Source organism: Carassius carassius, chromosome 34, assembly GCF_963082965.1.
Source record: "Carassius carassius chromosome 34, fCarCar2.1, whole genome shotgun sequence".
Taxonomy (NCBI): Eukaryota; Metazoa; Chordata; class Actinopteri; order Cypriniformes; family Cyprinidae; genus Carassius; species Carassius carassius.
In genome coordinates, this window is record NC_081788.1 from 28,957,028 (window position 1) to 28,983,673 (window position 26,646).

The 26,646-nt window shown below is 35.8% G+C and overlaps 2 protein-coding genes across 2 annotated transcripts; one reads left to right on the plus strand and one right to left on the minus strand.

The window, feature by feature from the left end:
* Positions 1-936: 936 nt before the first annotated feature.
* Positions 937-18,627, minus strand: LOC132115268 (endophilin-B2-like). The gene is made up of 10 exons (XM_059523647.1): positions 18,538-18,627; positions 17,526-17,667; positions 11,046-11,174; positions 8,577-8,689; positions 8,425-8,502; positions 4,836-4,925; positions 4,457-4,524; positions 3,191-3,229; positions 2,109-2,295; positions 937-1,061 (listed from the first exon to the last, which is right to left on the minus strand). The coding sequence occupies exons 1-10, from the start codon at positions 18,598-18,600 to the stop codon at positions 954-956; spliced, it is 1,017 nt and encodes a 338-aa protein (XP_059379630.1). The 5' UTR covers positions 18,601-18,627; the 3' UTR covers positions 937-953.
* A 1,338-nt stretch (positions 18,628-19,965) lies between these two features.
* LOC132115269 (uncharacterized) lies at positions 19,966-24,806 on the plus strand. The gene is made up of 4 exons (XM_059523648.1): positions 19,966-20,371; positions 20,905-21,014; positions 21,850-22,065; positions 24,499-24,806. The coding sequence occupies exons 1-4, from the start codon at positions 20,061-20,063 to the stop codon at positions 24,645-24,647; spliced, it is 786 nt and encodes a 261-aa protein (XP_059379631.1). The 5' UTR covers positions 19,966-20,060; the 3' UTR covers positions 24,648-24,806.
* Positions 24,807-26,646: the final 1,840 nt, after the last annotated feature.

Sequence of the window (26,646 nt, forward strand, 5' to 3'; positions counted from 1 at the left end):
CAAAACAATAATAGTTACAATAAAACTGTTTACATTTTGTCTAATTAGAAGAGATTTAAAAAAAAATAGTAACTTAAGTGGCACTTAAAGCAGAGCAAATGTAAATATTCTGAGCATGAGCAGGTATTATTGCACTGTTGAATTTAAGAATGAAAGAATTTAAGGCTGGAGATCAACATTCATATTCTTATCTCCATCACATGGACAATCCACAGAAATTTCATAACAGCGGTGTTGCTGTAGACATTATGTAATGTGCTAGTAAACAAAGTCACCAAATAGTGCAAATATGATAGAGCTAAGAGGCCATAGATGAGCTTTGAATGTTTAAAAGTGAGCTTATATACTGTATGTCATCAGCTCCAGGACAAGCCGAGCTAAGATTGTTATCTGTATAGTGAGGGCAACGAACACATTCTGACTGATCACAGAACAGTTTTTAGTGTAGAAAACAGGCACATACATACATACATCTGTGTTCACAGTGACCGGATGTTTCAGGCATTTTGTGAATCAATTTTATATATATATATATATATATATATATATATATATATATATATATATATATATATATATATATATATATATATATATATATATATATATATATATATATATAAAATTGATTCACAAAAATATATAATGTGTGTGTGTGTGTGTGTGTGTGGTTTATGAATTATAATGGTGACTAATCCCACCATTTAATAATTTAGAAGGGTTCGATTTTTAGTATTAATAAAAATGGATGGATCAATATTAAAATCAAACAGAAAACATAAGCCAAGTCAATCAGTTTCTCCTTGACATGCATGAAAACACACAATACTTGCTTTTCAGTAAATAGATAAACGCATGGGTTGATCTCATAAGTGTCCATGATTCTATTTGCTTATGGCTAAGTGTGAAAGGCGGAAAGTGTGTGTGGGTGTGTGTGTGTGTCTCTCGCCTCTTTAGCTCAACAGCTCCAGATATGTAACAGGCACTTTCCCCTTCTGGTTTCCTCTCTCTCCAATCAGCCAATCAGAGTCCATTCCAGGCACTGTGTACACAGTGATGAGCTGATCGTCCAATCATAGAAGAGAAATTAATACATTTAGAATCTTAATGCTTTTCAAGTAAACCGATATACTGTAGCAAACATTCTAAATATTCAACAATATTTAAATAAAATGCCTTAAAAGGAAACATCAGATCAACTAAATGGTGAATGTAGCCAAATATATTACAAAATGTTTAATCCAAGAGCCATAACACATTAAAAATCTAGTTTGTTAATGTTTTCTTCACTGTTCGTCACTAGTTTAAACTAGCCAGTGTCAACTATAATGCTTTAAATCATCATGAAAAAACATTCACAATTCATTTAATTTTAACATCAATGTGACACATGATAAACATTTTCATGATTTGAAATAAAATTAATGTGGCATTTTCAAGTGAAACAGAATATTGGGTAAGAATTTATGGTGGGCCTTAATTTTATACATCACAATTTGATTGGATAAATATATGTAAATAGAATGTTTTTATAGCGAGCTATTTAAATATTCAACAATATTCAGAAGAAATGTCCTAAAAGAATCAGTTCAACCAAACTGCCACTAGCCAAATATATTAAAATGTTTAATGCAAGAACCAAACCACGTAAAGATCTAGTAAAAAAATATCACTTAGTTTTTTTTCCAAAGTTCTCAACTGTTTTCACAGTTTTAATTTCACATGTCCAGCAAACCCAATGTAAATATATTTAAATATTCAATATATCACCCATTTTTACTTAAAAAAAAAAAAAAAAAAAAAAAAAAAAAAAAAAAAACTTGTAATGCATTAAATCATCAAGACAAACCTTTCACAAATACTTTAATTGTAACATAAATGTGAAATATAATAAACATTAATTTTAATTAACGTGGTGTTTTCAACAGAAACAGAATTTTCAATAAGAAATAATTTAGGATGGGACCTCATTTTATCCATCACAATTTGAATGGGTCATGAAATATGAACTAGGATGTTATGCAATTATAATACAGTATTTTCACAGCCCCTAACGTCCCTTTTAGACCCATATCAGACCTTTTATCTTCCATCAAACATCTGCTCACCTCATCGGCCCGCAGCGAGAGCACACTGAAGTCTGCAGCGTCAAAGTCATACAGCACTTTGGCCTCGTGTGTGCCGCTGGCGGGCGGCTGAACTTCTTCAATCTGCAGAGCGTCTGTTTCCAGCGGAGATGGCTCTGATGGGGTGCCGGCGGGGTGGGGATTCACCTCAAATGAGTGAGGGGATCTTCTGAAAGAGAGAAGATTGATTCACTATGAGGGATCTGCTGACTAATGTGTACACTAACAAGATGACAAACTCTGCTCGCAGTTCCAGTGGAGACTTGTGAGTTTAGATGGGTGGGAAAAGTAAAGCAGGTGTTTATAATAAGGACATGTCCTCACCCTAAGGCCATCCGAGATAAAAATGAGTTTGTTTCTTTATCAGGTTTGTAGAAATGTAGCATTGCATTAGTGTCTCCCCAATGGTAGTGAATGGGTGCCGTCAGAATGAGAGTCCAAACAGCTGATAAGAACATCATCGGTTAACATTTTGAGAAGCCAAAAACAGCATGTTTGTAAAAAACTAATAAGTCATTTTTTACTTTTTACTTTTAACATTTAAATCGGTGCTTCAGCCTAAAATATGAGTCCATAATATTGCTTTCTCGTCTTAATCAGGATAGAAATCTGCTCAGATCAAGCACTGTTTACAAGCCAAAATAGCTCTAAACAAACATATAGGTGGATTTTGATGAGAGGGACAACAAGAGATGGACTTTTATGCCTCTGGAGGAAGCATTATTATGGATTAGGGACTCTTATTTTAGCCGGAATTGATGGCTTTGAAGTTAAAAACGCCTTAATCACGGATTTGTTTCTTACCAAATGCAGCTCCTGTCTTTTTAAGACATTAACTGATAGACTGGAGTGACGGCACCCATTCACTGCAGAGCGAGTAACATAATGAAATGTTTCTCCAAATCTATTCCAACTAAGACATAAATTCATCTACACCTTGGATGACCTGAGGGTTAGTAAATTTTGCATCAAATTTTTATTTTTGCGTGAACTATTCCTTTAAGGTGCACCATGTCACTTTGCGCATGCATAAGCTAAAAGCATGAAATCTGACGTGTGCTCACCTGCCCAGCTCTTTCTGCAGCTCCTGCATGTACTTGTGACTAGGGCTGTAGCTATCGAATATTTTAGTAATCGAGTATTCTACCAAAAATTTCGTTGATTAATCGAGTAATCGGTTAAAATGTGTTTTTGCTTAATTAAAGTGTAATATTAATTATGCAAGACAAAATAAGACTCCTGGGTCTCTTAAAATGAACAGCTAAGTTTCCTTTTTTAGAAAAACATTTTTTTTATTTTTTAAATGCATAGAATGCAATGCATACATCAAAAATAAACATTTAATTATTACCCATTGTTTCTCTGTCTGTGCTTGTACTGTGAACAATGACAAGAAAGTTGACCGATTAATTTAGTGCATTTAAGTGCCATTCAGTTGTGGTTTTAAATAAAGCATTTTCTGAGATGCACATTAAACATTAAACACATAAAACATTCATTTAATTTATCTTTTAATTATTGAAAATTAACCTAACTTTTTGGTAAACAAAGGGGATTTACTATTAAAAATAAAACATGGAAGAAATGTACATTCTGCTGAACAATAGTCTTTAACCAGACTTTTATTTTGACGGGTTGACGTACCTTTACAGTTCTGTGTATGTGATGTGACGCTATGATGTTGTTCATATGTTCACGTCCTTATAGTGAAACAGCAGAAGCTGAAATTACCGGAGCGTCACGCGCGCTTCAGTGTGTTTAATAAAGGAAGAAGCGCTTCTGCTCCATTCATCAACAGAGACACGCAGAACATGCAGGATTCATATTTAAATACGACTGTTCCGGCTTAATATTTACAGATATAAGTCCATATCTTGATCTGATGTAAGTGCAATGACCTATTTTTGATTAATTCAGTCAAAATGTGGCAAATTCCGTGCCATTCCGCGGTAAACTGTAAATTCCGTTTTTATAACTGGATTCCGCGATTCCCTCCGCGTTTTCTGCATCGCGGAAATCATAGGGCCCTAGTTGTGGTATGCCAGTTCTATCTTGCAATGGACACACACCACGAAGTTCTCTTTACGTTTGCCCGCGCCCTCAAGTCAAAACACTGCTGACTCCTTGCAGTATGAGATTTCAGATGCAGCGCTTGTGTCTCCTTCCGCTTTGTGGGAGACGTAAACACGTTGTGTCATGTTAAAAAAATCATCGCGAAAGAACCTGACATGAGAATTAAAATAAATTAAAAGAGGCTTCGAGGCAGAGGAATTTGCCTTTTTTTTGTAATCGAGTAACTCGAGTTACTCGAGGAATCGTTTCAGCCCTACTTGTGACACTGGCTGTAATACATCGCCTGCACTTCCACAAACTCACACAGGCAGCGCAGATGATTCACCTGCGCAGACAGAAAAGACGTCCTGTCACTTTAAAACCCACAGCATGCTGTGCAAACACAGGTTGCACTTAATTTGTTTGCATGAGGATAACAGATATCTACATAGAGTCTTTGAACTATGTTTTGAAATGCTATTCTTTGAATTTCAATGCATGCATATTTGAGGGTTATTATGAAAGCCTTTGAGACCATCCTGAAAATGAGGGTTATCAGTTTAAAGTGGCTTGTTTACATAATGTTAACCTATTCAAACATGCGCTTCTGCTCAGGTATGTAGCCATTAATGCAGCATGCATGTCAACATGACTCACGTGTGTGCTGCTGATGCCCTCCAGGAGGAGTCTGCTGACCTCAGCCTGTCTGTCAAACTCTGTCTGAGCAACACGCAATTCATGCTCCGCCTGCACATGACAGAAAACAAGACCAAAATTGACACAGGCTTAGGCTACATTTGAACTTAAATTACACTTGCAAAAACACTGTTCACACTAAGCGTGAAGTGAATTTGTGCATTGCGTCACTCGCTCTCGAATACGCCTCTATTTGCATCTTTGCATTGACTTTGTATGTGAAATATTTGTATTTTGAAATATGCCCATTTTCCCATGAGATTCACCCAAATTTAATTTTAAAGGAACATTACATTTTCTTTTAAGTTAAAGTTAAAGTTAGTAATTTTGTTGTGTTTAAAATGATTTTATTAGTTTTTTTTTTTAAATATCTAAGATTAGGTGCCAAGCACCAAAGGTTTGTAGACACTTATTGTAATCGTTGGTGTTCTTGTTATTATTCTTCTGTTTTTCCTTATTCTTCTTGATTCTATGCAAGCCCATAGAACCACTTGTGTGAAAGTTATGAAATTATTCACACAGATAGAGGATAGTCTCAAAATTAACCATAGCATGTTTGGGGTCTCTAAATCAAACTAACTAGCAACACCAACAGGACAAATTTGCACTCATGTTTATGCTAATACATCTTGAAGTTTAGAAGCAAAATTATTTTTCCCCTTTTATTCCTTTTATTTGCAGAGTCAAATAGACACCAGAAAATGACAAATCTATGGGTCAAGAATTTTTGCAATTTTTAATTATATTAAAAAAAAAAGTATTTTTTGAACTCTTCCTAGACTTTTTGTCAGATTTTCACCAAAACTGGGCTCAGATCATCTTCAGACCATGCTGGAAAAAAGTTATGGAATTTAAGTTGATTTGTCAAACCACTTTTGAAAAATGCATGTACAAATTTGTTGAAGAGCACGCCTGAGACCTGAGTGTACCTGCACAGTTTTGGCACAGTGCCACCTAGTGTTCAGGAGATATGAGAAGAACGAGAAGACGTGTTAAACTCAAGCTGTGTTTAATTACAGCAGAACACAAAGAGACAAAGCACTTTTGAGTTATAATTCAGAATGTTGCTGTTTCTGAGGACCAAACTATAAATGGAGAAATAAGTGGAGAAATAATTATAAAAGGAGAGTAAATAGGTGAAATATAAGTAGAAAAATACGTGATTAGTTTGGTTATTGTACAAGGGTGAAGCATGTAGAAGGACAAAGTTATGGAAGGATATTTCTGCCTTGAAAAAAAGAATCTCACAATTCAGACTTTTTGTTTCTCAGAATCCTGAGTTTAGATCTCGCAATTCTGTTTTTTTTTTTGGTTCCATTACAGAATAATTAAACAAAAATATGCTGACTTTGCTTTCTCTCACAATTTTGAATGTTTGTATCTCGCAATACTGAGTAATATATCTTGCTATTTTGAATTTATATCTTACACTATTTACTTTTTTTCTCAGAATGGTGAGAAAGAAATCTGGACCGTGAGACAGAAAGTTACCGTTTTAATTACCCTTTTAATTTTTTTTATTCTGTTGCGGAAATAAGCTTCCATATGTAGATTTATATCATGGTAGAATCACACTTCTGGATGTTCAGGATGTAGGAAAGCAATGCGATTTGACAACAGCATGTCAGAATAATGAATGACGGATTGTGTCTATCATGAATATTAATACTGGAAATATAATATGTCTGTCTGTCTGTCTGTGTGTGTGTGTGTGTACGTCTCGGGCATTTAAGACAACAGGATGTTTTTACCGCAGATGCACTGGCAGACAGCACATAATTACGCGTTCTGGTCTCTTGAAAGTCTGGAACAGCCTGAAACAGACAAGAATGCACTTAAATACACCCTTTTTGCCAAAACACAACCACTAACAGCTGATATTTTAGGTAAGAGACTGACTGGCACTATCTTCATCAGCTGCATTGAACTATAAGATGATAACTGCTGGTCATTGTCAAACAAAAAGTAGCAATGCCTTCTCTTCAAAAAGCCATCATGCATCAGATCTACAGCTGATGAAGATTCAAAGATCAGAACAATGTTAAGTTTGATCAAATTTGGATGATACTGAGCTGATCTTTAGTAAATATAAGAATGAAAACATCTGATTTTGGATCTTGCTGAATGATGAAAAAAAGATGTCGCAAGTTTTGTCTGGATTATGCATTGCATACGCATTGATGAAACCCAAAGCAATTTGAGTGGGTGTATATAAAGGTATGATGGAAAGGATTATCACAAGTTACACTTTCTGTTCACATATTAGCCACGAGAGGACGCTGATAGAATAACTTTATTCAGCAGACTTGAGAATCAGCTGCTTTCTATCATGCTTTCACTCTTACCAGAGAAAGGTTTGATTGGTTTCTGTGTTTAAAACCATCGCTGTCGACTGTCGTGACAGGCAGCATCATAAATTCAATGCATCCTCAGATGTAACTTACTGAAATAAGCTTAAGTACTAAAATTACTAAAACTGAAAGAAATGAAGCCAAGCTAAATAGAAATATATATATATAATAAAGCTAAAAACAAATGATAAAAGCACATATAATTACTAAAACATACTAAAATTTAAATTTAAATGATTCCCTTTACTTTTTGGGAGAAAATAAAAAAGTAAATAAATAAAATCTCTATGCTTGTTGCAATGCATTCTCTCAGTCTGTATTTTTATGGTTTACTCAGATACACAATTCCGTCATATCATACAAAAAAAGAGCTAAGTGGAGTGCATGAAAAATGAGGAACAAAACTGAAAGGTCTTCATCTCATTGTCATTCAAAGAAAGTAAATAATCAGAAAAAAGCATAAAAGGGAAATACACTGCGATACTCACTTCTCCCTCACACTGTGAAGGTTAAAGCAGAAACAAACAATAAGTGTTCAAACAACAGGTGAGAAATCATTTAATATTCACAACAAACACGAGAAACAGATATTTCAAGTGATGTTATCAAAGCGTGACAATAAAGAAGACAAATGAGAGGAAAGGGAATTGAGAATCAGTTCTTATTCAGAACTAGTTACATTCTTTTATAATTATGAAATCAAATATTCAAATATTCAAGTATAAAATACACATAATAAGAGATTTTGATGTGAGAGACAACAGGAAATTGACTTTTTCACTGAAGGAACCGTTATTATGGATTACAGACTTGTATTTTTGCCAGAAACCACAGTTTGAAGTTAAAATGCAATAATGACGGATATGTTTTTTGATGAACTGATGAACTGAAGTGCTGTGGATTATTATGATGTTTTTATCAGCTGTTTGGATTCTCATTCTGATGGCACCCATTCACTGCAGAGCATCCATTGATGGAATATTAAATTTCTTACGTCACGAGAAGAAACAAAACTCATCTACATCTTGGATGACCTGAAGACGAGGACATTTTCAGCAAATTTTTTAATTTGTGTCTGACCTATTCCTGTAAGAATGCTGGAATGTGAACCAAAATCAGAAATGCTAAATCCCTTATGATTCCCATCCCTAAAGAAAAGAAAAGAACAATGCAGAGAGAAAAGGGTAGGTAAGTCTTACAGCTGCTTTGGCCTTCTTGAGTCGCGCTTTACAGGCGTCGAGATCCAAGCGTCGATTCTCCAGGAGTCTCCGCTCTCTCTGCGAGGAGGACAACATTTTTCAATGCATCAGAATCATGTGCAAATCTACTGCCACAAGAGAGTCAAACTCACTGAAATGGTCCTCCAGTCACCCTCCAGAAAGTTGCGTAGGGGTGTGAGGAAGCTGATGGATGAGGACTGCAGAAACTCTCTCTGAGCGTCGCCCACTTTGATCAGGGTGCATCCTACATGGCCACAGTGTGGCTTGAATTACTTAATTACCACAGAAACCATTTAATTTCCAACACAGATGAATCAAGTGCATTAAACAACACATCTTAAAAAAAATTAATCTGCTGATTTGCAAAAAAAAGGGCTAATTTCACCTAATGTGATGATGCGGGGTTAAAAGAAATTGCAACAAAACTTTCCATCATGTACAGTTTTTAGCAGCTGTAATCAATAATTAATGCCTCTCTTTACAGGACAGTCTGTGTGCTTTTATCTGCAAAACTGCACAGAAATGCCTAAAGCTCTTTTCTGTTAGGCTCGACTTTACACATTTCGATTTTAGATATTTGGACACATTTTAAATGTATTTACATGAAAACTATAGCATGCTTTTTAAATGTAATCTTACAGAGATAAACTGTGTATATCTCCATGGACTGACACTACAGCCCATCCTGAAAGCATGTGGTCAGCCACAGGACGTTAATAAGCCATTTAAAACCACTAAGTGCACTTTAGCTTGAGAACAGACAAATATGAAGCACACGGTTCTCTCTCCAATCCATGCATCTATTATCTGTGCTTCTCAAGTGGCAGCTAAACACAGCTATAAAAGCATTTATCATAGGGAATAAAATTCAGCACTGGAATTCATTTTTTTTTTTCATTTATTATAGGCGTTTTACTAATATTATCCATTCAAACCCAAATGTAATGTAATCAAGTCAAATGTATTTCTATAGTGCTTTTAAAAATACACACTGTTTTCAAAGCAGCTTTACAAAAAATCATGATGAACATGTTTGTAATATCATTTTATCTTCTTGCTTTATAGATGCATTAAGCACATTACAGCTTGGATATTGTAGAATTACATTTTACAAATAGTATATCGCCCTATGTGAATATGCAGATAAAGTTGGAAGCAGGTTATTATAGTTAACTAAAACCATTAAAAAATCATTTACGTTACTTGAAATAAAATACACTTTAATTGAAATAAAAACGTAAGATACTTTAAACTTAATTTATTCCAGCTAGTTGCCAAAGCATTATTCCTCATTTTCATTTGATGCACTAAAATAATTCTAAATACACTAAAATTAAATTTAAATTAATTTTTTTTATTTTAATTTAAATAATTCTAAATAAATAATAAATAAATAATAATAATAATAATAAATAATAATAAAAATAAAAACGGAAAATATAAAAATGAAAACGAATTCAAAATATTAACAAAAAAACTAAAATAGTATCTTAATGATACTAAAATAAATAACACTGGTTGGAGATAAATATTAGTTTCTATAAAGGGTCATATTTTCTTTAACATGCTTTTACTGTGATTTTGTTGATGAATTTAGGACCAAATTACTGACCTTTGAGGCTTTTTGACATTAATAACATGTTGATACAAGAAGTGTTTTTCCGCAACATCAAGAAGTATATTTATTTTTCGGCAGAAATGTATTGTTAATTTCATCCTTAAACTGTAATCAACTTTAATCCAGTTTTATTTGCATTCAGCAATGTTTTTTAGTTTCCAGCTGTGTGCAACCTGATCAAAACACACCTAAAACTCAAAAACGGGTCACAGGTCTTGTTTTGATTGCAAACGGCTCATTACAAACCACTGCTTTGAAAAATGTGTTTCCTATAATGACTTTCTAATAGCTCAGAAAGCATAAGCGCTTGCTGTTCCTGCCAGAGTTCAGCGAGTTTATCCTCCTGGTCAATAGTCCACATTCGCAGTGGAGCTGCCGTCTTCGTCTTTCTTCTTCTGTGGTTTTCCTATTCGTGATTGGTCAACTTTCAGATAGATCAACAAATCGGCTCGTTCAACCGCACATACGTCACGAAGTCAAGCCAATAGCTCACGAACTTTTTAGACATGTTTAAAAATGATCGGGAGGTAGGGAAGTGCTCGTAAGACACTCTGTTTGGCTTGTAATTCCTTGCACATGATACGAGCCGCAACCATACAAGCATACACGATTTCCACACGATTGAAGAAAATCCCATGCTAACCGTGTACGCCGCCTTTAGAATGACAAACACAGACAGTGGCTTATAATGTTACTACAGGGGGATTGAATTACATTAAGAGCAGAACCAAATAAATGGAGTTCAGCTTTTTCAACTCTTACAGACAAAATAAATCAAGCATTAAGGCCTACTCTTGGCAGACCTTTTCTTCCAAAAATGCACACAGACAAACCAAATCTGAGGTTTAAAAAGATGCAAAAGTACTGAATACAAATAATAATAATTTAAATTAATCAATAATGTCTGCTCGCACATCAGCAGTTTCGATATTATCAGCCCAAATGAGTATTATCAGACAGACTCCCGAGTTTGGATTCTTACCGTACGGTGTTCCCGGTCCGAACTCCTTAGCCGCCTCCAGCATGAACTGTCCTAAGATCTCTCCATTAGTGGGACGTGGAGGAAGCTTCCGGTCAAGCTTTTCATACAGGAACTCTTCGATGCGGGCACCTGGCGCACAAACAGACAAATAAAGAAACATCAAAAAAACTAACAAACATCAAAACCACCTGCAACACTAGACCGAGACATGCAGCGATGATTAGACACTTTTAACAAACTAAAGGAAAAAACACGATGGAGGTGCAAAAATTACATACTTCAGCACTTTGGGTTACTTTGTAGTTTTTTTAAAGAACTTTAAGCCTACTTGCAAACACATAAATACATTTGGGAGCCTTTAATTAGAGGACTTACATCAATTTTTAACGGTTGATTGTTGATGGAAGTGATCTACTGCATCTATGCTTTGATTATTGAACTGAATAGGATCCAGAACAATTTTCTAAGCTTTTTGATCAAAATGTTGCTTTTTATTAAACTTACCTCCATTCTATTGTTAATTTAAAAAAAGAATGCTTTAAGCTAGAAAATAAAAACTAATTTTCTGGGGGGGTTTTTTTCTTTTTTGTTCATTGTTTGTATATAATTTTTCTTTTTAAAGCATTGAAATTTTCAAAGGCACTAGCAAACTGGATAATTTTACTTGATAACCAAATAATATCTTAGGTTTTTTTTTTTTTTTCTTCAAAAAAGCTGAATAGAGGACTTCCGGTTGGAACATCGTCCAAGATGGTCGCATAGAGAGAGAGCTCCCGGTTGAGCCAGTGCAATTAGATAAATTCCCCAATACAAAACAAATAAATAATTTCATAGAAAACACAGACAAGGGGACAAGAACCATAACACCACTTAGAGTAATAAAAATCGTCCGAAGACAAGAGGTGAGAAAGACGGGACGCAGCAACATTAACGTTAGCAGTAATAGGTTTAAGCTAGCAAACAACGTGGAGAAATGGCCGACTTGGAACTGATTCTGCGAGAACTAAAGGATTTTCGCCAGGAAAATAAAGATCAATTAGAGAAAATAAAAGAAGAAATTGTGAAGGTGAATACCAGACTGGACGAGGCAGAAGGGCGAATTGAGAAAGCAGAGGAGAGGATCCAAAACACAGAGGAAGTCATCACTGCTATGCTAAAGCTACACACCAAGCTGGATGATAAGCTGCTGGATCTGGAAAGTCGCTCCAGACGTGATAACATACGGATGTATGGGGTACCGGAGGGAACAGAAAAAGAATCAACAACGATGGTCTCATTTGTGGAAAATTTACTCCAAGAAGGTCTCGAGTTAACTGATGACATGCCCGGCCTGCATATTGAAAGGGCTCATCGGTCGTTGGGACCGCAGCCACCGACGGATGCGCCGCCACGCTCCATCATAATTAAGTTTTTAAGTTTCAAAACAAAAGAGTCATTACTCCGCAAGGCATGGCAGAGGAAGGGGTTTACCTGGCAAGAAAACCATATAAACCTGGACCACGACTATCCACCTCTGATACTCAAACAACGAAGAGAATATTCAGAGATCCGCAAAGTGCTGAAGGAAAATAAAGTTCAGTTCCAGACCCTCTTCCCAGCCAGGCTGCGCGTGAGACACGGCGACGGAACCAAAACCTACGATACTGTAGAGGAGGCTTCAGAGGACCTGCGGAGAAGAGGCTACACGGTAACAACAACCACCAGACCGCCGGAGACACTCATGGAACAGGTGCAACGATTATCCTGGAAAAGAGTAGACAGGCGAGCGAGGAAGGATACAATCAAAGCCGGACGCGATGCAAGCTACAGGGAGAAACTCCGAGCCTTCAGGAGATCATCACCGGCCCCCTCCGGGACCTAAAGGATTTAAGCCAAAGTTCGAGGACAACGGAGTTAATTGTGAAATTTCTTGAACTGTATTGTAAGTAGTGGAGGAGTTATGTGGCAGGATTGACTGGTTCGTTCGGGACTAACTTTTCATCCTTAGACCCCGTTTTTGTTTATTTTTTGTTTATTTTATTGACTTTATTTTTTCTCCATGCGACTGTTACAGGTAAGGGCCTCTCCCTCCGGAATGAGGAGGGGGAATTTTCCCTTCGAGCCACCTTGGGAGGCTCAACAGGGTCAAATTATCAGACCCCTACATAGGGAGTCACACGGACAAATGTTCGGTTTTATGTTTATTAATATGTTAGTCGTTCATTCCCTGCCGGTTCTTGCAGGGAGGGGGAAGCGCACTAAGTTTCTGAGTGAGATGAAGGGGGAATCACATAGATGCAAAATAGGTCTTTAAAGATAGCATCATTTAATATAAATGGGATACTCAATCCAGTTAAGAGAGGGAAAATCTTATCAAAATTAAAGAAGGATAAAATTCAGGTAGCTTTCTTGCAAGAGACACACCTTAATGATACTGAACATGCCAAATTGAATAAATCAGGATTTAAACATTTACTTTTCTTCCCATGGATCGGGAAAGAGGAGAGGAGTGGCGACTTTGATATCCGGTGCTGTAAATTACGAACACATATCAGAACATAAGGACACCGAAGGCAGATTTGTTATGATTACGGGTAAAATTGAAGGAATTGTGATGAGTCTCCTTAACGTGTATGTTCCTCCGGGCAGTGACTGGTCCTTTTATAAACATATAGTTGATCTAATGACAACAAAAAGTCAAGGGATTTTAATAAGTGGTGGAGATTTTAATATACGATTAAATCCGAAAATTGACTCATCAAATGGGAAATCTGGCGCCAAAAACATTAACAGAAAATTAAATACGTGGTTGCGTGAAGTGGGGATTGTCGACGTGTGGAGAGAGATAAATCCGACGAGCCGAGACTACTCGCATTACTCACCTGCTCACAATGTCTACTCGCGCATAGATTACTTCTTTATGCTTAAAGGAGATCTTTGTAAGGTGAATAATTGTGAAATAAAAGCTAGCACTATTTCAGACCATGGTCCCATTTATATGTCAGTCCATCTGAACAATAAGAAGAAATCAACCCTCTGGAGACTGAACTCAAACATTCTGAATAACCCAGTTATTAAAGATAAATTGAAAAATGAAATTCAGTTGTACTTGGACATTAACGAAAATGAAGAAGTGACCCCACCTATTCTCTGGGATGCATTAAAAGCAGTGATTAGGGGCAAAATAATATCCATATCCTCATATGAGAAAAAAATTAAGAGAGTAAAACTTAAAAAATTGGAAGAGGAATTGAAGACACTACAGAAACAACATGCAAAGTCTCTCAAAGATGAGAACAAACATAAGATTAAAAAACTAATAAAAGAAATAGATGAAATAAATACTCAAGAAATTCAAAAAAAGCTCCTTTTCACAAAGCAACAATTCTATGAGGTAGGTGGGAAATCACTAAAACTTTTATCATATAGGTTAAGAAAACAACAAGCGGATAGAACTATACACAAAATAAGAAACTCTGCAACAAATGAAATAGAAACTAATCTGGAAAAAATCCAGCAGTGCTTCCTAGAATACTATAAAACATTATATTGCCAACCACAGACAAGCAATGACAATCAGATTGATACCTTTCTGGCCCAAATTAATCTCCCACAGATCACGGATGAACAAAATGAAAAATTAATATCTAAAATAACAAAAGAAGAACTTCAATCATCAATCAGGAGAATGAAAGGGGGGAAGTCTCCAGGGACCGATGGTTTTCCCACAGAATGGTACAAAACAATGCAAGATCAACTAATTCCAACATTATTAAAAACGTTTAATTGGGTTTTAGAAAATAAAAATATCCCCCCTCATGGAGGGAGGCAATGATCTCGGTCATACCTAAAGAGGGGAAGGACCAATCGGATTGTGGGAATTACCGTCCTGTAAGTTTGTTAAATAACGACTACAAACTATTCACCTCCATATTATCTAAAAGAATAGAACTGATATTACCAATATTAATACATAAGGACCAGACTGGCTTTGTCAGACAAAGACAGACCCAAGATAACATCAGGAAAACACTGCACGTTATGAGACAAATCACACAACAAAATCTGGAGACACTGATATTAAGTTTGGATGCAGAGAAAGCTTTCGACTCAGTGAGGTGGTCATTTTTATATAAAGTACTTTCAAAATTTGGTTTCCATACGAGTATAATAGACACATTTGCAGCTCTATATAACAAACCAACGGCTAGAATCAAAATCAACGGGGATCTAACTAGTTCATTCATTCTGGAAAGAGGAACGAGACAAGGGTGTTGTGCGTCGCCGCTCCTCTTTGCCTTGTTTATAGAACCCATGAGTCAACTGATTAGGCAGAGGTCGGACATAAAGGGCGTAATAATGAAATCCGGGGAGCAAAAACTGGCCCTATTCGCTGATAATTTATTGATAAGTATAACACAACCTACTCAGACACTCCCAAAATTGATGAAATTACTAGAGGAATTTGGTTTCATTTCGGGTTATAAAATTAATATCAATAAAACTCAAATATTAAAATTTAATTATGACCCACCATCCTCAATTAAGACCATGTACAATTGGAAATGGGATGCGGAATCCATTAAATATTTGGGTGTTTTATTACCTAAGGACTACTCAAGATTGTATGACATCAATTACGGCCCATTAAATTCAAAGATAAAATCTGATATACATAGATGGAATGTTATTCCCTTTTTAAGTTTAAGCTCCCGGATAGAATCAATCAGGATGAATATTCTTCCACGGTTACTATACCTTTTTCAGTGTCTGCCAGTCAAAATACCATCTAAACAATTCTTAGAATGGGACAGATTGATAGCAAGATATGTGTGGCAAGGGAAAAGGGCCAGAATTAAATTTAAGACACTGCAATTAAGAAAAGAGAAGGGTGGAATGGGCCTTCCGTGCCTACAGGACTACTACCATGCAGCCCAACTGAGACCTTTAGTCTGCCTGTGTTCGCCAACATACACTGCAGCATGGAAAGAAATAGAAAGTACAATGTTAAACAGAATCCCAATAACAGCCCTACTAAGTGATAACAAATTATTAGAAGAACAGGAAATCCCGAACGACTCTATAATAGGCAGCTCTCTGAAGTCCTGGCAGACAATGGTCAAAACTTGCAGATTAGGAGAAGCATCAAAAATTATGAGATGGTGTGCCTATGATTCAGACTTTGCTCCAAACAGAATCGATGGCAGATTTAAGATATGGATCTCAAAAGGTTTAACTACTTATTATTCATTTATCCACAAAGGGGCATTCCAGAGTTTTGAAACCCTACAAAAAGATTATGGACTGGGAAAAGATGATTTTTTTAGGTACCTGCAAGTGAGACATCATTTTAATGAAAATCTTAAAGGGGTGTTAGGAACAGATGAGTCAGGGTTCCTGGAAGTATTTTTATCATTAATTAAACCCAGACCAAGCAACAAAATTATCTCCAAAATATACAATATCATACAATTATCTAAAAAAGAGAAAACGGAGTACATAAAGAAGAAATGGGAAAGGGAATTGAAAGTGATGATCACACAGGAGAGCTGGGGGAAAATATGTCAATTGCAGTGGTTATCAACCGGGTCAAACACATGGCGGGAGTTCTGCTGGAAAAACATTGCAAGATTCTTTATCACACCCATTCAGAAACGATATCAGGGTAGCGGAGATGCCTGTTGGAGACTTTGTGGGTCTAATGGAGCCAACCACTTCCATATATTTTGGGACTGCCAGATAATTAGACCTTATTGGGAAGAGATTCACAAACATATAAACAATGTATTTAATGTAAATATACCATTCAAATGTGAAACTGTTTATTTGGGCAATATAGGGTTCGAAACATGGAATATTAACGATAAAAAATTGCTGGCAATACTATTAGCAGCCAGTAAGAAATCTGTTACGAGGAAATGGTTAAAAGTAGATCCACCCACCATTGATGAATGGATTGGAATTGTATATGAGATTTATGTTATGGAAAAGATATCCTTTTCCCTCAAAGTTGAAAAAGATTTTTTTTATAAGATTTGGACCAAATGGACTGAGTATGTAAAACCAATCAGATCTGATTTCATTTGACTGTACTTGTGCTTTGTGTAGACCTGCCCTCTTTGTGTTGTTTTAAGTACCTGAAGTGGTGCGCATCCCGGTTCTGTTCTGCTTTGTTATTGTTCCTAACTGAAATAAGTAATGTCTGTAAAAGGAATACTCAGAAGGGCAATATAGACAACTCATCTAAACTTTCTGAATCCATCCCTGCCTATGTACTTGAATGCCAAAAATTGTAATTAATGTATGTGATGGGATTTTGCCTTTCCAAATAAAAAGATAATATCAAAAAAAAAAAGCTGAATAATGTCATTTTCATCACACACAGTAGTTGATGTTCGATCAAAGCCTTCATCAGATATTTACTCCAGAACATGCTGAAGGTGTCCCAAAGAAGTATGACCTTATATATGAAGTGTGTCCGGGTCACGAGCGTCTGCTCACCAGGGTTCGGCTGAAGAACGACTTCAGTCTGTCTGTAGATTTTCTCGGTCCAGTTTTTGGTGCAGTCAGCTCTGGACAGCAGATGCTCAAAGTGAGCGTCCAGCTCGGTCTTCTCAGCCTGTCCCAGTTTCTCCTCGGTAAACTAAATCAACAAGAATCGGTCATATTCCTGAGAGCAAACACATCAAAATAATAACAAACAGCTAGTGCTGGGGAGTAACTAGTTACATGATGCAATTCAATTACACAATTTAGTTACAAAATAAAAGTAACTGTAATTTGTTACAGCTACTGAGAAAAAATGGTACAGATACTTGTGAATATTTACACACACAAACACAGATTTAAAATATGAGTTAGCAATGTTTCAGGAGTGTATTTTTTTTTCTTTCTTTTTAAGATTAAGATTAACTTTTTTTTTCCAAAGCAAGATTTGATTTCAAAAACAGTATCGTATTAACCTATATTTTATGATTTAAATTTTATAACGTTATTTAACCTCAAAAAGATGTCCAAGTAATAAGACGTGCTAACGTCTGATTTTGTTAAATTACTATAAGCTTAATTCAAATGAAGGATTTTCAAAACCTGGCATGAATCCGTGTTGAGTGACGTTTTTTAACGTAATGTAATCAGTCACATTACTTTAATAACGTAATTGAAATATTAAAACTATTACTTATTAAATTTGTAACGTCTGTTATTAATCTGTAACGTAACCATCGAAAAACTGCAAACTGCCAAATACATTTAAATACGCCTCAGGTTAAATCAATCGATGTCACCATTTAACTGCTGTTTTAAAACATTCACTACATTACCCAAATTAATTATGTTGTAAACTATATTTAATTCGGCTAAAAGTACATTTGTGATTTTATCTGTGAAAACTGTTTTCGTGTTTTGTGTGAACGCGGGTGTCACGCGCTGTAACGTTACATCAACTGTCACCGACACTCTGCCGCATTTAGGTTTAAACTCCTACATTTATCCATAAACGGCCCGTTTTTACCTGAACAGCCCGTGAAAATAATATTCCAGCATCTGCAGCAAGTTTCCTCACGTTGAAATCCATATTGTAAGCGGGAAAAGAGGCGGAATCCCCGCGAAGGGTGTCTCGCGGCATCAGGTGCTCCGCTGAAGCCAGTGTAATATGTTTCTGTCGCTCCAACGCAGGGTTGCCAGGCTTTCACAACAAATCTTCCCAATCGCTGCTCAAAACTAGAACAAAACTAATATCGCGTTCCACGGGGTAAAATACACGTTTTTTTGGAGGGTTTCCCCGGTAAAACTTATTAAAATTAACGTTATTGGGATCGCCTCAGCCCGCGGCTACAATGTTAAAGTAGTCATATCCCGGAGTAAAAATCGAGGACTTGGCGAACGGTTTCTATAAGACTCAAGCTGTTTTCTTCCTGTAGGGGGCGCTGAGCGGCTACGAATACAATCCTCCATTGAGTCGCATTCAAATTTCAGAAAGCATTTGATCTTACTGGAAACATTTGTGCTGGGAAGAGTATAATCTTTTAAATCTGTTAACTCCAAAGATCATTAGCTAATATACAAATAGAAATCTCCCAATAGAAAACTCTATAAAATTACTATAAATATCCCTAACCACAATAGGTCCATCACAGCAGCGCGGAGAAAAGTAACAGTTATCACGTGAGGTTGCGCCGTATCACGTGTGTCCTTGCTGCAATAATTAATAATATTAATAATTTACACCTGAATAATGACACTTTAATTTATTAATTAATTTTAAAAACACGTTTAGAAAACATTCAGAAATAATGTTAAAATGTTGCTAGCTGGAGAATCATAATGTTTTTTTCTTCTAAACATCGTAATATTTACGTTTGTCTGATGAATCCCCCAAAATACCTGCAAAAACATATGAATTACAGTCTTATAAAATCATTTTACTAACTGTAGGTAGCTCAGTTTGTAACATATAGAATATTTAGATTTTATACTATTGTTTATTTTTTCAAAGAAATATGTAGTATAATGTAATCATTTTACTAACAATAAATACAGTTTGTACTGTAAAGTTTTTATATTTTATACTATTTTATTAAATTATATTAAGGTGATCACTTTATTAGCCAAATACAGTTTGCAATATAGAAACTTTGTATATTTTATACTATTATATATTATTTTATAAAATTACATATTATACAATGTAGGCCTAATCATGACTAATTTTAGCTCGTAAATTATATATTTTTTATATTTCTTACTATTATACGTATTTTTTTATTAACTTTTACTAACTGTAAATAGTTAATAATATATAAAATATATATTTTTTATCATGTAATCACTTTACTAACTGTAAATACAGTTTGTAATATATAATATATTTTATATATAGTCACTTTATAACTATAAACAGAGTTTGTAATGATGAGCTGTTCTGTTGTTGGCCTAGAGCTGTGCTGGAATCTGACACATTCATGTGCATTATTATCAGTAGTGTGTTAACTGACTAGTGCTGCAGTGCTAGTTAGTGCTCAGACTCAGTACGTGATGGGTCTCTCTGTTCTGACTGTGGTTTGTTTCTCTTTAGGCCTCACAGCAGCTGCTTCTCCGTCCGAGCTGAAGCACAGCGGCTGTATTAAAGTGAATCGGTGTAAATGTCTGATGCGGGACGGGTCAGGCCTCATCGATCTGGTCTCAGTGGCGGACGACGATGGGTTCATCCAGCGACTCAAACCCCTGCCATCAGCGGTGGGAAACACAGATGTGCTGCTGTCCTTCAGCCCGTGTCTGCCCTTCTCACAGCCCGAGGACTTCAGCATCAGCGACTGCATCGATGTGGCTGATTGTGTCAATATACGGTCAGTTCATCACATTTAAAATCATTTTTGCTTAGTGAAAATATACTGGATATAAGCTTATATATCATCTGTCATTGGGATGAGACATGATGTTATATGTGACCCTGGACCACAAAACCAGTCAGAAGTCAAGTCAATTTCTTTAAAGCTAAATATATAATCTTTCCACTGATGTATGGTTTGTTAGGATCGGACAATATATGGCTGAGATGCAACTATTTGAAAATCTGGAATCTGAGGCTGCAACAAAATCTAAATATTGAGAAAATCACCTTTATTATTGTTGTCCAAATGAATTTCTTAGCAATGCATATTAGTAATTTAAAAATGAAGTTTTGATATATTTACGGTAGGAAGTTTACTAAATATTTTCATGGAACATGATCTTTACTTAATCTCCTAATGATTTTTGGCATAAAAGAAAAATCTATAATTTTGACCCATATAATGTATTTTTGGCTGTTGCTACAAATATACCCCAGAGACTTGCGACTGCTTTTGTGCTCCTGAGTCACATATATATGTTTCTGTAGGATTCATCAGGACAACAGGGTCATCAATCAGTACGTGAACTATGGCAGACATGAGGGCAATAAATTCAGCTATAATGAATCAAAGAAAACTCTCACGGTGTCTTACTCTGGTAAGTAACTGTTTCAAGCATGTCTTTAATTATTCACTTAACTTAAAGGCTTTCAGCAGATTCTCTTATTCAGTGTGTCATCAACAGTACAATGATATTCTAAACAGATTTTGTAAATTGAAAAATAAAAGTAAATGCTCTTTTAAATTAAATTTACATTTATTAGTTTTAAAGGAATTAAAATATATATGTATATTTGTGTGTGTGTGTGTGTGTGTGTGTGTGTATATATATATGTGTGTATTTATATGTTTTTATTGGTCAATTTACGAACAGTAATTTATTTTACATTTTATTTAATATTAAGTTATCAATTCAAAATGAATTTAAATTTTGTCTTTTAGATCATGTCTGTAGTTTTGAGCTTATCTATATGCCACTTAAAGTAAAAAAAATGACAACAAATACTTTATGCATTTAAAATTTACAGCAGTTAAATTGGATATTATTTAATATTTTCTGATTTTAATAAGAATTTTTTTTTATGTCTATGGTATAGTGCAATGTTGTTTTCATTAGTTTTATTTATTATAATTAATTTAGTTTTAAATTTTGTTGTTTTACTTTGTAGTAAAATGAGAAATGTGGTCTTGACAGCTAACTAAAATAAGCTAAAAAAAATTTATATTTCATTCCAAGTAACAAAAAAAAAAGATTTTAATTAACATAAAGATCCTGCTAACAATACCAAAAGCAAATCTTGAACAGTAAAGAAATTTCTCAGGATCATTAAAAAATGTCATGAGTGTAAATCTAAAGCTATCTGAAAGCAACAGAGAACATCTGGCATATATTTTGACCTCGGTGACCTCTGTGACCTTTGTCTCTCTATCAGTGTTTCCTGACAGCGAGCCTCAAACTGTGGTTCATTACCAGTGCAGCCCGAATCACTCCATCACTCACAGCCAGAGCTTCAGTGCAGACAGACCCCTGCAGATTTGGGTGGAGAGTCCCTGTGTGTGTCCGAACGCATGTGAGCTGGTGGACGTGGGCCCTGGGACCATCTTCCTCATCATCCTCTGCCTCAGTGTGACCGCTTACTTCATCATAGGTCATTCTGCATCTCTCAGATGAGCTTGTAGTGCAGTTGGAGTTCAGTAGAGGGCATTACAACCACATCAACAACCCCAAACTGATCATAACTATGATTTGTCCCAAAATTTCAGCTGTGTGTAGTCAGCATGTAAAAACATTATATCTTGGCTAGGAGCATTTCTAGTCTTTCCCAAGTAGGACGAAAGGCCTCCATCCAAAATATTCCCATTAACTTTTATGATACAGTTTTGGGTAGGCTAAATGGATATCTTTCACAAGCTGCATGCATCGAGCAATAAACAGTATCTTCATCACGGATGCACGAACGATTTTGATTCATCAGTGAATTATAAGTACTTTAAAAATACAACCTGACTCCAAAAAAGTTGGGACACTGTACAAATTGTGAATAAAAAGAGAATGCAATGATGGGGAAGTTTCAAATGTCAAGAACTTTATTCAGAATACAACATAGATGACATATCAAATGTTTAAACTGAGAAAATGTATAATTTTAAGGGAAAAATAAGTTGATTTTAAATTTCATGGCATCTACAGATCTCAAAAAAGTTGGGACAAGGCCATGTTCACCACTGTGTGGCATCCCCTCTTCTTTTTATAACAGTCTGCAAACGTCTGGGGACTGAGGAGACAAGTTGCTCAAGTTTAGGAATAGGAATGTTGTCCCATTCTTGTCTAATACAGGCTTCTAGTTGCTCAACTGTCTTAGGTCTTCTTTATCGCATCTTCCTCTTTATGATGCACCAAATGTTTCTATGGGTGAAAGATCTGGACTCCAGGCTGGCCATTTCAGTACCCGGATCCTTCTTCTACGCAGCCATGATGTTGTAATTGATGCAGTATGTGGTCTGGCATTGTCATGATGGAAAATGCAAGGTGTTCCCTGAAAGAGACGGCGTCTGGATGGTTTTTCAGCCTTGACCCTTACACACAGAGATTGTTCCAGAATCTCTGAATCTTTGGATGATATTATGCTCAGTAGAAGATGATAACTTCAAACTCTTTGCTATTTTTCTCTGAGAAACTCCTCTCTGATATTGCTCCACTATTTTTCACCGCAGCATTGAGGGAATTGGTGATCCTCTGCCCATCTTGACTTCTGAGAGACACTGCCACTCTGAGAGGCTCTTTTTATACCCAATCATGTTGCCAATTGACCTAATAATTTGCAAATTGGTCCTCCAGCTGTTCCTTATATGTACATTTAACTTTTCCGGCCTCTTATTGCTACCTGTCCCAACTTTTTTGGAATGTGTAGCTCTCATGAAATCCAAAACGAGCCAATATTTGGCTTTCAACATTTGATATGTTATATTCTATTGTATAAAATATAAGTTTATGAGATTTGTAAATTATTCCATTCCTTTTTTTACTCACAATTTGTACAGTGTCCCAACTTTTTTAGAATTGTGCTCGCACTTTTCCGAGTTTTTATACCTCTCAGTTCAGACTTTTTTCTCCCAATTCTGAGATTTAAAGAGGGCATATTATGACAATCTGACCATGTTTAAGTGCTATAATCGGGTCCCCAGTGCATCTACCATCCCAGAAAAGGTAAAAAGGGACAACCCAGTAACTTTGTTTTGGTAGGCTAAGCCTTTCCAGGCAAGCATGTGAAAAAAACGAGCCGCTTAGACTTCGCTCCCCTCATGACATAAGAACAGTCATAACAAGAGGATCTTTTTATATTATCACTGCCCCTTAATCTGTAATGCATAAATGTAATGTAAATGAAAAAAAAACTGCATTTGGAGCTGTAAAGAATTCAGAGGAAAAATGTAAAAATTGCGAGAGAAACTCACAAACGCATCACGCAATAAACAGCATTTTGATCGCTAACACAAGAATCATATAGAACATATTTGCACATGGATTGTAGGTAAATACTATCAAAAAGTTTTTAAAAAGTAGTAATAAAAAAAGGTCATTGCAAATTTTCCTTATACAATTGTGAGTTTGTATCTCACAATTCGAACCTTCTTACAATTCTGAAATGAAAAAGTCATAATAACGAAGTGACGTGAACAAGTATGGTAACCCAAACTCCGAATTAGTGCATTTATCCCATCCTCTAACCATTAGACCACGACTTCCCCGTTCTAATTCTAATTGCGAGAAAAAAAAAAAAAAAAACATTTATGGCGAAAAAAATCTTTTGAGATTTAAACTCCGAATATGAAGAAAAAAAACTCAAAATCTGACATGCAAACTTGCAAATATATATTCGCGGGACTGTTTTATTAATTCCACTCGTGAGTGAGTGAATGTCCGAATGAATTGCAAACGATTTCAGATATTATTGCTAACCCACTTTACCGAACAGATCAACAATAATTAATTGGCGGTTAGCTAGCATGAATCTGGTTTATCAGTAATATTTTGACGTATGGAAATGATCAGATGTCCTCATATCCTCTCTTGTGTCTAGGATCATGTGCACTTCGGCCGTTCAGGACTAGTAATGGTGTTCAGATTGCTCCAGAAGACAGTGTTTGGTGCATGATCTGCTATCAGCTCAGCGAGCGGCCAGACGACTGCAGGCGGAAGAGGAACTACTCGCTGACCGACACGCTGTGAACATTACATCAATCTCTAGTTCATAAACTCCAAATGCATATGTTACGAAACCCACCCTTAAATAAACCCTCCCCAGTACAACTCATGCTTGTTTAAATAGAAATCCCCAAGATTTATTGATGGCTTCACAAAGTATGTCACACACAGGACGCTTTACTCACAAATGTCCCAAGCAAAATTGATTGAATAAAGCAAAATCGAATGAATAAATGACTCAGCGACTCTCTCTTAGTGGCTTGCTGCCACCTACTGGTAAACTTTAGTTTAATTTTAAATGAAAACCTAATAACTAGTTAAATCATATTAAGGTAAAATTAAAATAAATCTAATGTGCAACAAACCTTCATAATGACGACAAAGCAGAACGGTTAAAACAGTTTCTTAAACTTTATTAAACGCTCATTTGAGATTCACAAAAAAAAGTGTGCTACATAGTGAATTTCATTGAAATTATAGACATTTGTTAAGTTATAGGTCTATCTCATTATTATAGCATTAAAATGTTAGCTTATCTGAAAAAGATATGAAGGACTTGTGCATTTTGTACTCTTTATCTCGCTCCAGAGTTAAAGTACGTGTAAAGATCTCTGTGTTTGGTGCTGAACAGATGAACATCATTCTGCTTGTATGATCCTAGTGTTTAGTGCATTAAAAATGCATTTAGCATGTGCTAAAATTAATATGCCAATCTGGAGTACGTTCACATTAGAATAAATGAGAGAACTCCTGTTTAAAAGCTTAAAAACAATGGAAATATATGAATAAAGCAGTTAAAAGACTCATACAAGCACTCAGTTCATATGAGCAGCACTGTACACATCTGAAAAGAGTCGATCACAGCTTATCAAGTGCACTTGAAGCATGTCTTACTGTAAAACTCCAGCACAATTTGTCTCAAGGGATTGTTTTACGAAGGAAAAGAGCCAGCCAGCTGGTTCTGGGAAATCTGAGGATGTGTGGAGTTCCTCTGTATTGGAAAAATCAGCCACAGTTGAATGTTTTCAAGAGCAGTTCTGCAGCGTGAGGGCCGTAAAACTCACTTTCACAATGATAAAGAGCAACTTTACTGTCCTGTCAGTGATATGTGAACCAGGAGTGGTGAATAATCAAACAGCCTTCAGTCCTGCCACTGAATGCATTTAGTGTCACGCTAAACATCAACAGCTCGTGATAAACCAATAAACATGTTCTTACAGAAGCTGTATTTAGAAATAGTGTGTATTTTGTATTTATTGTATGCAGTTTGGCTCCTAAAAGTATTTGGTTGAATCTCACAAAATCTTGTGAGAAATGTCCAGGTCATATTTCATGCAAAAATATTAGTCTTATTAAGATTTGTGGTAAAAAAAATTCATTTTGAACTTGAGCTACAATATGCCCTGGGCGGTTTTGGTGAGATTCTCCTGTAAAGTGCATTAAACTGATTTTATAACACTAGAATCTGTGTTGCACAGCAACAGGTTTAATGGTGAGAGAAAAACCAAAGACTGAGGACAACAGACAACAGACGGGACGTCCTGTGGGTCAGCGAATATATCTGGTCCTTTCACAGCACTCAGACCGGCTGGTGCTCCAGGAAAAGCCCACGGCAGGAGCCCAATCATAACAAAACTTAGTGTTCACCGCAAATTAAAAACATGGCATCCGACTCAAGACACAAGAACACTTACAGATGTGAGAGGAAGAAACAGACGAGACAAAACACACACATACTGTACAGTATGCAGCTGGAAGCAGACAACATGAATGTGTAACCGTTTCCAACACAGAATAAAACAAATAATAATAAAAACTTTTTATCTCACAACTTGAACGTTGGTTCTTGCAAATCTGAGAAAAAGAGAAACGGAACAGCAAATAATGTTCCAAAATTGCAAAGCAAACTGAGAAAAAAAACAAGAGATAAACCCAGATTTTACGTTTCACATTTCTGAATACTGAAATCTTGCCGTTTTGAACTTAAATGTTGCAATTCTTATTTTTTTCCTCCGAATTGAAC